The sequence below is a fragment of the Nyctibius grandis genome, chromosome 4 (assembly GCF_013368605.1).
Source record: "Nyctibius grandis isolate bNycGra1 chromosome 4, bNycGra1.pri, whole genome shotgun sequence".
Taxonomy (NCBI): domain Eukaryota; kingdom Metazoa; phylum Chordata; class Aves; order Nyctibiiformes; family Nyctibiidae; genus Nyctibius; species Nyctibius grandis.
Window position 1 is genome coordinate 71,751,369 of NC_090661.1, and position 13,206 is coordinate 71,764,574.

At 38.9% G+C, this 13,206-nt stretch overlaps 1 protein-coding gene across 3 annotated transcripts in view; it reads left to right on the top strand.

Annotated features, from left to right (window-relative positions):
* The first annotated feature begins 2,186 nt into the window (after nucleotides 1-2,186).
* The window catches only part of ANK3 (ankyrin 3), a 311,217-nt gene continuing 300,197 nt past the window's right edge, over nucleotides 2,187-13,206 (top strand). Inside the window, exon 1 of one of the 3 annotated variants that reach the window (XM_068400123.1) lies at nucleotides 2,187-3,051. In XM_068400123.1, the coding sequence (XP_068256224.1) occupies nucleotides 2,989-3,051 (63 nt within the window). In that variant the 5' untranslated portion in view covers nucleotides 2,187-2,988. The remainder of the gene's footprint in view (nucleotides 3,052-13,206) is intronic. The other 2 variants (XM_068400124.1, XM_068400125.1) reach the window with 2 other exon arrangements.

The following is a 13,206-nucleotide window of genomic DNA, read 5'->3' on the forward strand; positions in this document are numbered from 1 at the left end:
ATGGCAGAAGATAGATTCATTACATTTCTTTTCAGCAGGGTTGCTATGGTTAGCTGAGAAATATGGGGGGAGAGGAGTGTGAGATCTTTTCCTACCTCTCAGAGCATCTTGTGACTATAAAATTCTTCTATTGCTTATCTGGATCTTTCCTTCATGTTCTAAATATACCAGTGCTTGGGAGATTACTCATTTTTGTGAAAGTGAGAGAGAAAACAGGAAAAACTAAAGGGGTTCTGAAATAAGTAACCACTGAAGATACTGATGCTTCAGAAATAATTATGTGCTTGGTGAGTTAGGAATAGGACATGAGTCCAAAAACCTAATAAACACAATTTCCAGTTTGTGGGCTGGACTCAGAAGTACACAGCTAAATAACTGAACTTCAGTGGGAACCTGTGATGTTCCTCTGTCTGCATACCTGAGCTCAGTGAATGGTTTGAATGTGTCAGCTTCTTGGCAAATAACAGGTTGCTCTGAAAAGAGGAACTTTTTTCATTTTTATTCCTGAGGAAACGTGACTGTTCTTGATGACCTTTTAGTTTAAAAAGTAATACAAAATTATTTTATATGTGTGCAGTTAGTTAAGCATTCCACAAATTACAGAGGCTTTCTTTTAGCTAGCCAGTTTAATGTACCAAAGCCTTAGCTTGTTTTCAGAAGACACATTTGAATTGGATTTGAACTCTACCTATTTGGACTTCTTTTAGAAAATAATGTGTTGTCTGGACGGATGCACACATAGTAAAAAATAGTCTTGAAGAAAGGAGGTTTGCTTTGCACGTGCATTAGGATAGGATGGTATTTTGAGTGTTTAAGCATTGTTTTACCCACTGTCAACCAGCAGAGAGCACTTTAGTTTGTAACATAACATCTATAAAAAATGTGAAATTGGGAAAGGCTGGAGGTTTGTTTTTTTTCTCTGAGCTGGCCATTAAAACCAAAACTGCCTGTGAAAATTAAATTCCTGGTTTTGTGCATTATCAAAAATGCATTTTGTACAAAAATACTGCTTTCTAAATATAAACTGTATTGTATGCCCATGACTTAAGGGAAGATCTGAGGTAAATTTTACCAGTAGTTTCTTGATAGTGTTTATTTAAGCTCTGTACCTTATGAGGTACAGTTTCTCAAAACACAGGCTAATGTGGAGAATTATCTCCCTAGTTTGGAGCCACAGGTTCAGATGGTGCCGGTTTGTTTCCAGCACATGAAGACAGTAAGCAGAAGGACTTGTTGCCAACGCACAGAAAACAGCCTCTATGTGATGATGCTGTTGTGATTGCTCACTGAAATTCGTTTGTAGAGAATGATACAAGGAGAAAGCTTTGAGGCAAATAGCGTTATGAATCAGTGCATTAAATCTTCTTCTTTTCTTAGTCTGTGGTACACATGTTGGTTGTCATGAGTGAAATGCTACTGGAACGGCAGTGAACGATAGAAAAATGTGAAAAGATGGGAGGCAGAGGGTCCTGATATTGGCCTCAACCCCCCCCCCCCCCCCCCCCCCATACAAACAGCATATTAATTGGAGGTTGCCTGTTAAAAAACATTGACCAAAAAATCCCAAACAAAACAAAACAGAAAAACAAACAAAAAAACAATCACAACAAAACAAAAACCTTCATTGTCACTTGCACTTCTGATGTGACTGGAGTCCTCAGAAATGGGAAAATTAGTGTTTTGGTAACTCGGGTCCACAGTATGAGTGCAGTGGATGGGGCTATTGCATGATGTCTGATACTTATTCCACCCTCCCACCCCACTCTCTGCCAGCTAGCTTGGTGGGAGGGGGAAGATCCTAAGGGGGAAGGTCAATATAGGAATCTGTAGAGGTACATAAAGAGAGTTGCATAGTCTTAAATGTGATAATGACATAATTTAGACACACCTTTAATGACTGCTGTCATGGCTGTTGGTAATGTGTGGGTTGTGTGTAACATATCTTAATGGGCACCGAGAGGAGAGAATTATTGCCATGAAGTCTTTGATCTCCTGATTTTTTTTTTTCCCATGAGACTTGTAGGGAAGTAGCCAAAGCATTCTGTGGAGTAGGTTACAGCATGTGGAAACATGATCTGTAACCTGCCAGTCGTGCACACACATGAGGCACGTAACACTTCTGTGAAAGAGCTGCATTAGTAGAGAGACCATACAAATCCTGTCATAGGGACAGGCGTACAAGGGAGGAGCAAGCTCTCACAGGCAGGGACAGTTATAAATATGTGTTTTGCTGAAATATTGTTGCTGCTTTTGAGATGAATAATTAAACATTATTGTTCAGAGTGGTGATTTGGAGGCCCTTTCGATGGGGATATGGAGCCGTTGGAAACGTAAACATCTCATCTAGCAATTTCTTCAGCAGTGTGTTGTGCCTTTTATTGTTTGAATCTGCCTTGGGAGTGGCTTTAAGATCCAGTAACCCGATCTTTTATCACTCTTGGAGGCTTCCTTTTCTGGTATGCCCCGATGCATTCAACACATGTCGGTATTGTACGCGACCAGCAATCAGAGCAATTCAGGCTCGCTTTCTCCGTCTGCAAGAAACGGCAAATCATCCGCTGGTGAATGCTTCTCAGACCTGTCAGCTGTCTGCAGCTAATGTCTGTGTGGCTCATCAACCCCATTTAAGAGACTGGAAGCGCTGTGGATGACCAAGCTAGAAAACGTTGACAAGATCTTCTCTTGGGAGTAAAGACTAGTTAAGAATGAGAGATGAAAACCGTTTTTCTTTTCTGTAGAGGAATCAGACTGATGTGAGAATACCCAGTTTCTCACTGACGAAAACGGAGCAAGGCTATGAGCAATTCAAGGCTGTGCAGGAGAAGCAGAGACTGCCTTTAAACAGCAGTTATTCTGTTACTTGTCTGAGAAACGTCAGCAGATGGACTTTGGTTTCAGTGCTGTGAATATTTACAGTGGCTTTGCATGTTGGAATACAAGCAGTGATCTCCTTTATTCCCCTTCCCCTGTATATTTACCTGCTGAAAAATGAGTGAGGAAGCAAAGGAGAAAAATGCTAAACCAGCTCACAGGAAAAAGAAAGGAAAAAAGGTAACTCCCTGTATAGACAGTCTGCTGTAATGCCTTTTTTTAGTCATTTTGTATTCTAGCAGTTTGCTTCTGGGTGTGGAGTGGCTTTGGTTTGATAATTTGTTTAGAATAAGGGTGATGGTAGAACCAGAATGGTTTTGTTTATGCTAGATGCTCATGGGTGTGTTCTTTGCTAGAATCAGTAAGACCATCACAACTCGGTTGTTTTGCACTATTTAAATATTCCAGTGTTTAAATATGCTATAGAATTTCAATGTGGTTATAGTTTTCCTAGTGTATTCCAAACACAGGATTAACAAGTAAACAGGTATCTAAATGAAGCATTGTTTAGAGGAGAGGCTGATAATCAACATGTGCTCTTGTGAATGAATATTATGGACATTGCTAAGAAAAGCAAGTTTTACAATAAGCTTTTATTTTTAAAAAGCTTTGTTTTTTACTGTATGCCACTTTGATCAGTTTTACATATTTTTGGGGCTTCGAAATATTGTGGTTAAACTAAACTCTGGAATAAAATTCCAGTTTCAGTGGAACTAATTTATGTTATGGTGTCTTTTGCCTGAGACTATACTTAGAAAGATGAATTTGATTATTACCTTCTATTTTACAGGTTTTGCTTTCCTGATATCCATGTAATTTCCCCCTCCCATTTTGAAATGGATGATTTTCATGTGTTTACACTCAAAAGCTAGATTGTTAAATCTAGGAAGTTGACTTCTTCAGGCTTTTCTAACTCTTATTTTAAATATTAACTCAGTATATTAATTTAGAATGTGAATTTCCTTGAGTATTATGGAAAAAGACATCCAAAATGTTTATCATTGCAGAGAATATATTCAGACTCCCACCCTTTATTTTCTGAGTGTATGTTTGCATTCCTACCATATGAAAGTGTTTGACAGCTTCATAGTTAATCCATTTCCTTAGTGAAGGATTCAGTAAAGATTGTTGAAAAAGCAAATTAAACCAGACTGGCCCCTCTGTTCTCCCAGAACCACAAAGAGCAACTTCGGAAGGAAACAGGGGAAAATATAATTGGAATCCCTTTTAATGGTAAATTAGGATACCTTCCTGACATACAAAATGCTTATCAGGCGTGATTGCCTCAGGGCTAGAAGATATAGCTACAACTAAATTCTGGGGTAGGTTTTACATTTTGACTATGTTAATAGTTTTACTATGTTATACAAATAGCTTTTATGGCATTCAGCAATCTAGCGTTAGTTTTGTAGCACACACCAAGTTTTAAGTCTAAAGCTTATTAGATCCATGTCTTCTAGAGGACAAACCCAATAGCCAACAAGACAGAGCAGCCCAGGTCATTTAGGATTAAGCAAAGTCTGGAGTCTCACCTGTTATTCCAGCAATGGCTGGTGATAGTCTACCCGTACCTTCACCTTGTAAAGCTGATATTCTCTGTGGGCAGGAGGCTACAGGTGCCCTGTCCAAATCCACCCTCTATTGACTGGTACAGTGGGTCATTGGTCTCAGGGGAGGCGGGTGGGGGGAAACTGTTGGACATGTTTATGTTTGTGAGCTGCTGCTGTGAGCATTGAAGGTCAATGGCACAATGCTCAGTTGATGCCTTGCAAAGTAATGGTGAAGCCTACCCTTATGTGCTTCAAGCCTTCACTACATGAGCTGTAGCTAACACCAGGGCGTGACTGCAAACCATTGCGTTTCAATATGGAGCGGCTAGAGCTTTTCAAATCTGCAGAAAGTGTTTTTCCACTGCTCTGTTTGATTTCTATTTTCATGCTGTTGGAATCGTTGAGACTGTTGCTGGGATATGCTGCATCAGGCTGAGGTGGGTCCCTCGTGACCTGTGCACATCAAGGCTGCTTACATGTCAGTGTTAAACATGGGCTTGGATCAGAATGTGCCCAATGGAAAAGGAACTACTCTTCTTCTTTAAACAACAAGCAACCATTTATTTTGTTCCTAGCAGAAATTTTCCCTGCTTTTCACAGTTCATTGGGGACAGGTTTTAAATTTATTGTTTAAATTCAGAAGATGAATCTCAGAATGGTCAATGAAGAACTCAGTTAATTTGTGAATGCTCTCCAAGAAGAGTTTGATAAACAAATGGTGTTTGGCTGTAAACTCCTGAGCCAGGTGAAAGCTTAACTGGGTCTGGGATTCCAGTGAGTTACACCACCTGTCCCTCTTAAAAGTAGGTATCCCAAAATGGGTATTTCCATGGCATTCTTCCTGTTCTTTTCAGATAGTTCTTTTCTTGGCAGCTATGCTTTCTCCATATTCAGCCTTTCCCTTGCCTTCTGTCTCATTTATCTTTAGAGCTGAGTGGTGGCAAGTCTTCCTTCTGCTCTTTGACTGCTGAGGTGTCAGCATATCCCATTTGAGGTGTTCGTATCCCTTTTCCTCTGTCAACTCTTGGTTTTCCTCTTCTTACACAATTTCTGAAACAAAGGTTCAGAAATAGCAGGAGGACAGCAAAGAAAGCTCACACAGTTTGCTATAGGGAAATCACAATCAGTAGTGTGTGTTCTGAATTTCCACAGTTGTATGATTAGGGTGTAGCACAAAAATAAGCCTTAACCTGGCAAACAGTGTCTCACTTTTGAGCACAAAGACATGTAATAACTGTGCATTTAGAACAGATTGGCCAAAGCAGAAGATTTTCTGCAAGTATGCTGAAAATTTCAGTCTAGATGGAGAGGACAAAGATAAGAAATAAATTGGGAGATGTTGCTGAGATTTATTTTGGAGGATGGACAATGTAGATGAAAGCAGAAGAATACTGTGTTTAGCACTGATATTAATTGGGGATATAGCTTTTAAAGGATGATGAAGGTACTGCATCAATATTCATTGCTGAGGCTACGCTGAATAGGATTAGCTCTGGTGGAATAGAAAGCCTAATTAGTTTCTCTGTCCATCCTTCAGGGTTTCTCTCTACCAGCAGCATGTGCATATTGCAGTTGAGCTTCAGTTGTCCTGCAATTTCCAGCCATGCTTTTACAGAGTCAGTGTTTTGAAACTGTCAAGTTGAATCCCTGGGCATTATGGAGTGGTTTTATCTTGTGTGTTTGTGTCATCACTTTTCAGTAAATTTTGGAATCTCAAGTATAGAAGAGCATTGAACCTGGCTGTCACTAGAGATGTAAGATGTGTTTTGATTTTTAACAAAAGAGAAGTATTCTTTCCTCTTCTGATTCAAACTACCAGAACGAAATTAGCCATGAAAATATTTGTGGTCCTCTGAAGCTTTGAAAGATAGTCAGGAGTGCAGGAACAAGAAATAAATTAGATCAGCCTAAAAATTCTGCAGTAAAAGATACTTTTAAATTTAATTTTAGTTATTTGCTGGCCACCAGTTGCTTATGAGTAGTGGGAAATTTCACATTAAACTCTCATATGAGAAGCTTTGTTGGAAATGCTTTTTTTTTTTTTTTGAGGAATCTTTTGTTTCTCTCTTCCCCTGCCCCCTCCAAGATCCTCAGACAACCTGCACAATTAATGTTGCGGATGCGTCTTTCAGTATATGTATAGCATAATTCAGTAATGGAAACTCCTAATAGAAATGTGTAAAAAGAGTTTAAGTGTACAAAAGAGAGAGCTCATGCTGAACTCTTAATGTGATTCTAGAGTAATCCATTTATTAATCCACCTCACTGCCTTATTTAGTTGATCACTGTAGTATGATTTCAACACTGTGTTCCATAGCTTTGGGTAAAATATGAATTTGATACGCGGAGAGGAGTGAACTGCTTGTGCAGCAGATTGAAAATCAGTGCTTGGGGTCAGAATGTTTAGGGTGGCCAACAATATGATTTTGGACTAATAGGAGGTTTAGCTCAATTCGCTTTTCTTGAGCCAGTAGCCTGGGCTCACTACACTGGGAACACACTTTGCAATTTCTGCCAGGGAGTATTTGCTCTGTCGTAACTCCAAGGTTTGACTCTGCAGCATGAGCGTCTGTCTCGAGAGAACTCTTCAACTGTGTGCAACAGCGGAAAATCTGGTCAGCAGTGTGTCTTTTTTGGGATGAGAAACTTCAAGGGGCATTTGTGTGGGGGTAGATGCTGAGAGGTCAGAGGTTCTCTCAGGTGTGATGAGCTATTCCCCACTGTTGTAAAAATCCAATATCAATAGTGGTTTGGGAGAAGAGATGTCACTGCCTTTGGAGCTGGATGAGATACTTTACAGGCTAAGCCTGTCTCTACTGAAATAGCATCACTGATTTCAGCTGGGACAATATTTGGGGACCTGAGGTTTTAGCATTTCATCTTTATATGGTCAAATGATTCATCTGTGTATGTATGATTATAGTGGGACATGTGGTGATCGTAACTCGGCACCTGTGAAGACGAACTTCTGTCATGACAAGATGAGAAATGGTGTTTTGTTTCTGAGATTCACGGTGGTATCGCACTTCATTCAAAGCTGTCTTTTGCAACCAGATTTACTGATTTGGTAACTTTAATGAACCATGTTTATCTATGTTCAGTTCTCATACACTTTATGGTTGTTGGGAGAATATTCACTGCTGTTTGCTCCTGGTGAAGAAGTACTCAATGTTATGGTAAAGAAAACGTTCATGGTAGACTTTTCTAAACTTTTTGTAGCTTTTAATTTATTCATAAAATTAACTTATTACTTGGAGTGTAAATTGACTTCTAAATTTGGTTTGTTCCTGACAAGCTGAGAAACTAAAATCTGCTTAGATTTGTGAAATAAAATGCAAAAAGGCTCTACACGGAAATTGTCTCTCTTCTTGCCTTGGTAAATAAGGTTTACACTATGTTGTTAATTTCAAGTTTCTGTGGATGAGAAATAGTTCTTATAGATTTAAATATGACTGTATGGTGATGGTCTTAAACCTTAATATGTCAGTGCATCCTGTGCTGAAAATTTAATTCAGTGGCATGATAAACAGATTTGATTTGGCCTTGCTTGCCAATTTCTACTTGTTCAGCTTTAACATCTATTTTATTGATGTGATAGATGCTTAACCTCACATTTTCAGCAGATATATTCAAGAAAAAACAAAGTACAAAAAGCCCCTGGAACTTCTGGAAGATTCTCCTCTTTTGCATGTCCATGTAGTAAAAGCCCAAGAATAAAGAAGTTTTTAATCATTTTGACTATTCTTAATTTATTTGTTATGTTTTCTAAAACTTCTGACTTCAAAATTGTGTTCCCTTGAATCAAATGCATTTACACTTTCTTGCCATCTACAGTTTTCTGAATTGCCCCAGAAAATTAAAATGCATTGATTCCTGTCACTTTGACTGGAATCACTTCGGTACATAGTAATATCGTTGTTTTCCTTTTATCAGACTGGAATAAAATAAGGCATATGTAATGGCAAGTTAAAGCATCTTACTGTTTTGAAATAAGCCATTTCAAATGTTTGTTTTACCTGGAAAAAATACTCTAATTGACATTAGCTAGCTTCAGCAGTATTAATCAACAGCTCCTAGCCCCTAGGTATATATGGTTAAAAAATTGTAAGCAGATGTTATTGTCATAGTCTATTTTAAACGAAACAGCAAGGTGTGTTAAATTATTGATTTTTTTTAACGTAATTCACTCTGCAGATAAGTGACAGAATTTGTAACCTGACAGTCCTTCTATTTGCTGCTAAATTGCCACTCTTGCTGAAAATGATTTTTTTTAACATGCTTTTTTAACAGAGGAATCCTGCAGTTTGTGAGAGAATATGAAACTTGAGGGAGATTCTTGGATTCTATGACCCAAGTTCATCCTACAGTTTTGAACTTTTTCCAGAAAATTCAGGTGTGAATAGTTCTTGTCCTTCTGAAGGATGGGTCTAGGGAGTAGAAGTACAATTGTGGATAAGTGCTTCAGCTGATCTTTTTTTTTTCCTCTTCTTCATTCACCAAATTTTGCTTCCCTTGTTGTGGGGACTTTGCTCTTGCTTCGATGAGCCATGTTCCCAGCTGCTGTAGGACCAGCCATTTCCCAGTGTTGCCTTCTTTCCAAGGCCTGTGTTGCCTCTTTCTGGTTTTTTTTTCAGCATTTCCTCACTGGGTTTCTGAGCCATTCTGTTCTTTGAATGACCTTGGCTGTCGCCTTGTGTTGTCCATCAGGAAGTTGGTGGCCTTGAGTCTGTTTTTGGGTTGAATCTTTCGTTCTCTCAAGACTTTCTCATGTTGAACTGGACACTTTGTAGTGCGTTTCCATCTCTAGAATAGAACCTGTACGTTTTCCCTCGTTATCCCCCAAAGGACTGATGCCCCACATGGGGTCTGGTTCCTTGGTGGCCTCTCCTGGGTGCACTGTGGCAGAACATGAGTGCAATAGGCAGTGTTGCAGGATGGCTTGCATGTGGGTCATTGCTGGTGCCTGCACTTCAGCTGGAGGACTTCCAGTGCCTCCTGCTCCATAAGCTGGGCACTTTACAGTCCGGGTCAGGTTGTCTCCTTTGCAGTAAATTGTTTTATGTACAATTAGGTTACTGTTAGATTGGGTTACAGAAAGTGGATTTGAGCTACAAGAGACAGAGTGGATCAGCTTTGGTTACGTACTGCGGTTTTGCAGTCATCAGTTGGACAGGAAATTATATAAAAGTTTCTGTAAAAAAGTGTTTGTATTAAACCACTATGTAAACTTCAGCTTACTTCAACTTATTTTGAATCACATGGAGATCTTTTTCAGGTTCCTTAGAACACGAAGGGTCTCTGTTTAGCATCTGGGATTTCCTTTTTCCAAACCCTGTGACTGATGCAATTATAGAATTCAGTAGGCCTTAGTGATAGCACCTAGTTAGGTCTGGTAGGTGTTGAAATGCTTATCTCTCTTCTGCAATGGTTATGTCTACTTTGATCAATCTGTCAATTACAGATTGAGAAAACTAAATGTATCTGGGCATCCCCATTTGACTTCCAAACAAGAGCCTGTATATCTCCATAACCCTTACTAGGCATGGGCTTGCTCCTCAGTCTGCTTACCTCACTTACACTTTGTGGAGGTGGTGGTAGAACCTGCAGCTTGCGTTCACCTCTGGCTGACTTCAGGCAGGAGTAGGGGATGGTGCTGAGAGTTTCAGGGCCTAGAGAGAGCCAACACTCTGCTAGGGGAGGAACTAGCTCCATCACATTTTGTTGAAAGTACCAAGGTATCTTAGCAGGGAAGACAGATGATTACCAAAGTAGGCAATTTAGTGTTTTAAGCTAAAAAACTGGAGGATTTTTTCTTATGGTTTTGAAGCTTGTTATTGATTGTAGACACTGGAGCCAGCATACCATGCCTAGCTGTTGGATCTTCCACTTACCAAACAGGTTCAGCTTCAGGTTTTAAATATTAATGCTGTATAAGAATATTTTATTAAATAGGTTTTAGGTCCTTATTTCAACTGATGAAGATTTTGGTATCTGATCAAACCAATAATATAATGAATTCTCCTTGGTCACCCTTCTAAACACCTCAGTTTTCAAGTTTGGAATGTGAGCAATAGTTAAATACTTTATAGAAGTAATAGCAATCGCCACATTGTCTTCTAGTTATTTTTTTCCAGCTTGCTGATAGAGGTGCAGGTTATTGCATTCCACTGACTGCCACATGCTGGGTCAGTCAAAAGTATTTGCTGGATAAACTGAAACAGGTATGAACTTTGCTATCCTTTCATTCCCAAAACAGTGCAGGGCAAACCCTGCCTTTTTCCCTTAGCATTGAAGAAAAGGGATGAACTGGCTGGATGGAGAAAAAAATACACATGGGATATTTTCTTTAGTGTTTCTTTGATATGTAATACACACAATGTCTTATTATGTCTAAATTAAATGCATAGCTAAGTATATTTAAGACACTTAATTTAAAGTGTTACCATCACAGACTTGTTTCAGGTTTGTGCTTGCAAGAGATTTCGGTTGCTGAGAATTCTCTATAGCGCATTAGCAATTTGTGAATGTAAACAAGGACTGATTTGTCTGAATACTTTTTTTTAAGGAGTCATTGTATTGTGAAAGGGAATAATACAAAGCAATGTGGTGCTTCACATTGTACACCATTAAGTGTGTTTCATAGTTTTGTTTAAAACTGCTGTTTAGGGAGAATAATATTTTTTTGAATAATAACCATTATTACCCCCCAACCATTACACAACCATTGCGTATTGCTGTTGTGTGCATGTGTGGCCTTTTTCTAGTTTGATGTAAGCTTATCAATGTCAAAACGAACAGATCACTGCAAGCTGTGTTCCTCCTCCTCTTCCTTTTGGATGTATCATTCATGGAATAATCTGTAGTGAACAACTTTATTTTGTTTTTTTTTTCTTAATGAAATAATATGAAAAACAGAAGTTAAAATGAACACTGACAGTTTTGCTGTACTACCTAGTATTTGTGTAATTTCCTCTAATGGCATTTTTAAGGAGATCCTCTTACTCAAGGAGCAGTTGATGTTTTTAATTGAGGTCACATCACTTATTTCTGTTAGTTGGCATCTGAACTAGAAAGTAAGAATCTTTCTGAAGACATCCTGAACATATGTCAGATTCACAGTATTGGTAAGACCCTGTTAATCTGAATGATTCTAGTGTGCTGGGAATCTGTAATTACATTGGAATCTATATCAGGATGGGAGACTCTGGGAAAGGAGGAGGTGATGGAGGAAGTGGGATTTTCAGAGGATGTGTCCAGGATTGTTTTCTTGGGCAGGAGCAGGGACAGGGCATTTGCTGCCTTCTGCTGGTTTCCAGCTTTTTCTTGCTGGGTACCCTTGGCTGGGGCTGTACCTGGTCTTGTTTGCATATTAAAAGCACATGGATATACTGATCTTGCAGGGTCTGAGAATAAATAATGTTTGCTAAAATACTCTAAACCAGGAGGCATTATATGTGGTGAGGATGAAATTTATCCTGATGGAGATGGCCATCTTCAGGCAAAATCTCAGCTGTGTGTGAAGAATGTAAATGTAGAACATACAAGCCTCAGGCAGAGTGCTGTAGGATTTGCATGTACCCTAGTCAGATGGGGCTAACACTATGAAAGTGATGCAGAGGACTCTCTTCCCCTTTTCCCTGCTCCCCTAAACAGCCCTGTAATTTCATTTACTTAATTACTGTTGTGTGTGGTTGGGAGACAGTATCATTACTAATTAGTAATTAATATTTGCAGTAGAATACTAGTGTGGAGTTATCGCAGGAGAAAGCCTTAGCAAATAGAGCAGTGTCACTTTGAATAGTTTTCCAGATGAAAATTTATTATCAAAGATGGGCTGTGTAACTCTGGCGACTGGTTCCGCTCATACTCCATTGAGTCTGAAGGGGACACGTCCCAGAGAGGAGCTTTGTTTAAATGTCCTTTTATTATACAAAAATCTAAGTATGGGGATGTTAGTTCACTCTAAACCATGATGGGATCCACCTATTTCAGTCATCCAGGCACCACAGATTTAAGCCTGCTTGGTACAGAGTGGTTTCTTAAACCAATTTTTTTGTCTAACATTCAGTTTTCAAACAAGGTTAGTTTGGAACATTTCATGCTCTTCATATGTGTTTGTTACGTAATTCTTGTACAGCTCCTTCAGAAGAATGAATGAACCAATGAGTACAAGTGACAATGGAAGCAATTAACCTCTCTTCATTCATTTACTACATATGCTACACTGTGCCCCTTCTTGTTAGAGCCCCTTCCACACCAGTTAGATACAATGTCCTGGCATTTTCTTGTCACCTGGTAAGAAACAATTTTCTGTCATCAGGAACATCAGCTGAAAATAGTTATGGAAGGTAAAAATAGGAAGAAGTATTTCCTAGACAGGTAAAACCAGTAAGTAGCTTTGTTTTCATAGCCAGGAGAGTCATTCTATTGTGTATCTAAAATGTGCCTCATATACGGAGAGGGACAGTCCCAGCTGAAAATAAAGATTTATGTTATTTTAGAATGTGTCCGTGGAGCATATAAGGATATTATTGGCTTTTTCTTAAAGAGAAGGTAGAAGTATTGCAAGGATGAGGATAAGGATAGTAATAGTTTTAAGCAATAGAAAAGAGATTGCTAATGTGTATAACAAGAAAGATATGGATCTGAATCAAAATGCAGTTTGAGTTAGCTAATCCAAACCTGCTTATTTTACTGATCTTTTAACAGAGATTAAAGGTAGTACAAGGATGGCACTTATTGTGGTAGTATTGTAATTGCCTACTAGCAAAGTATTTGAAAGAAA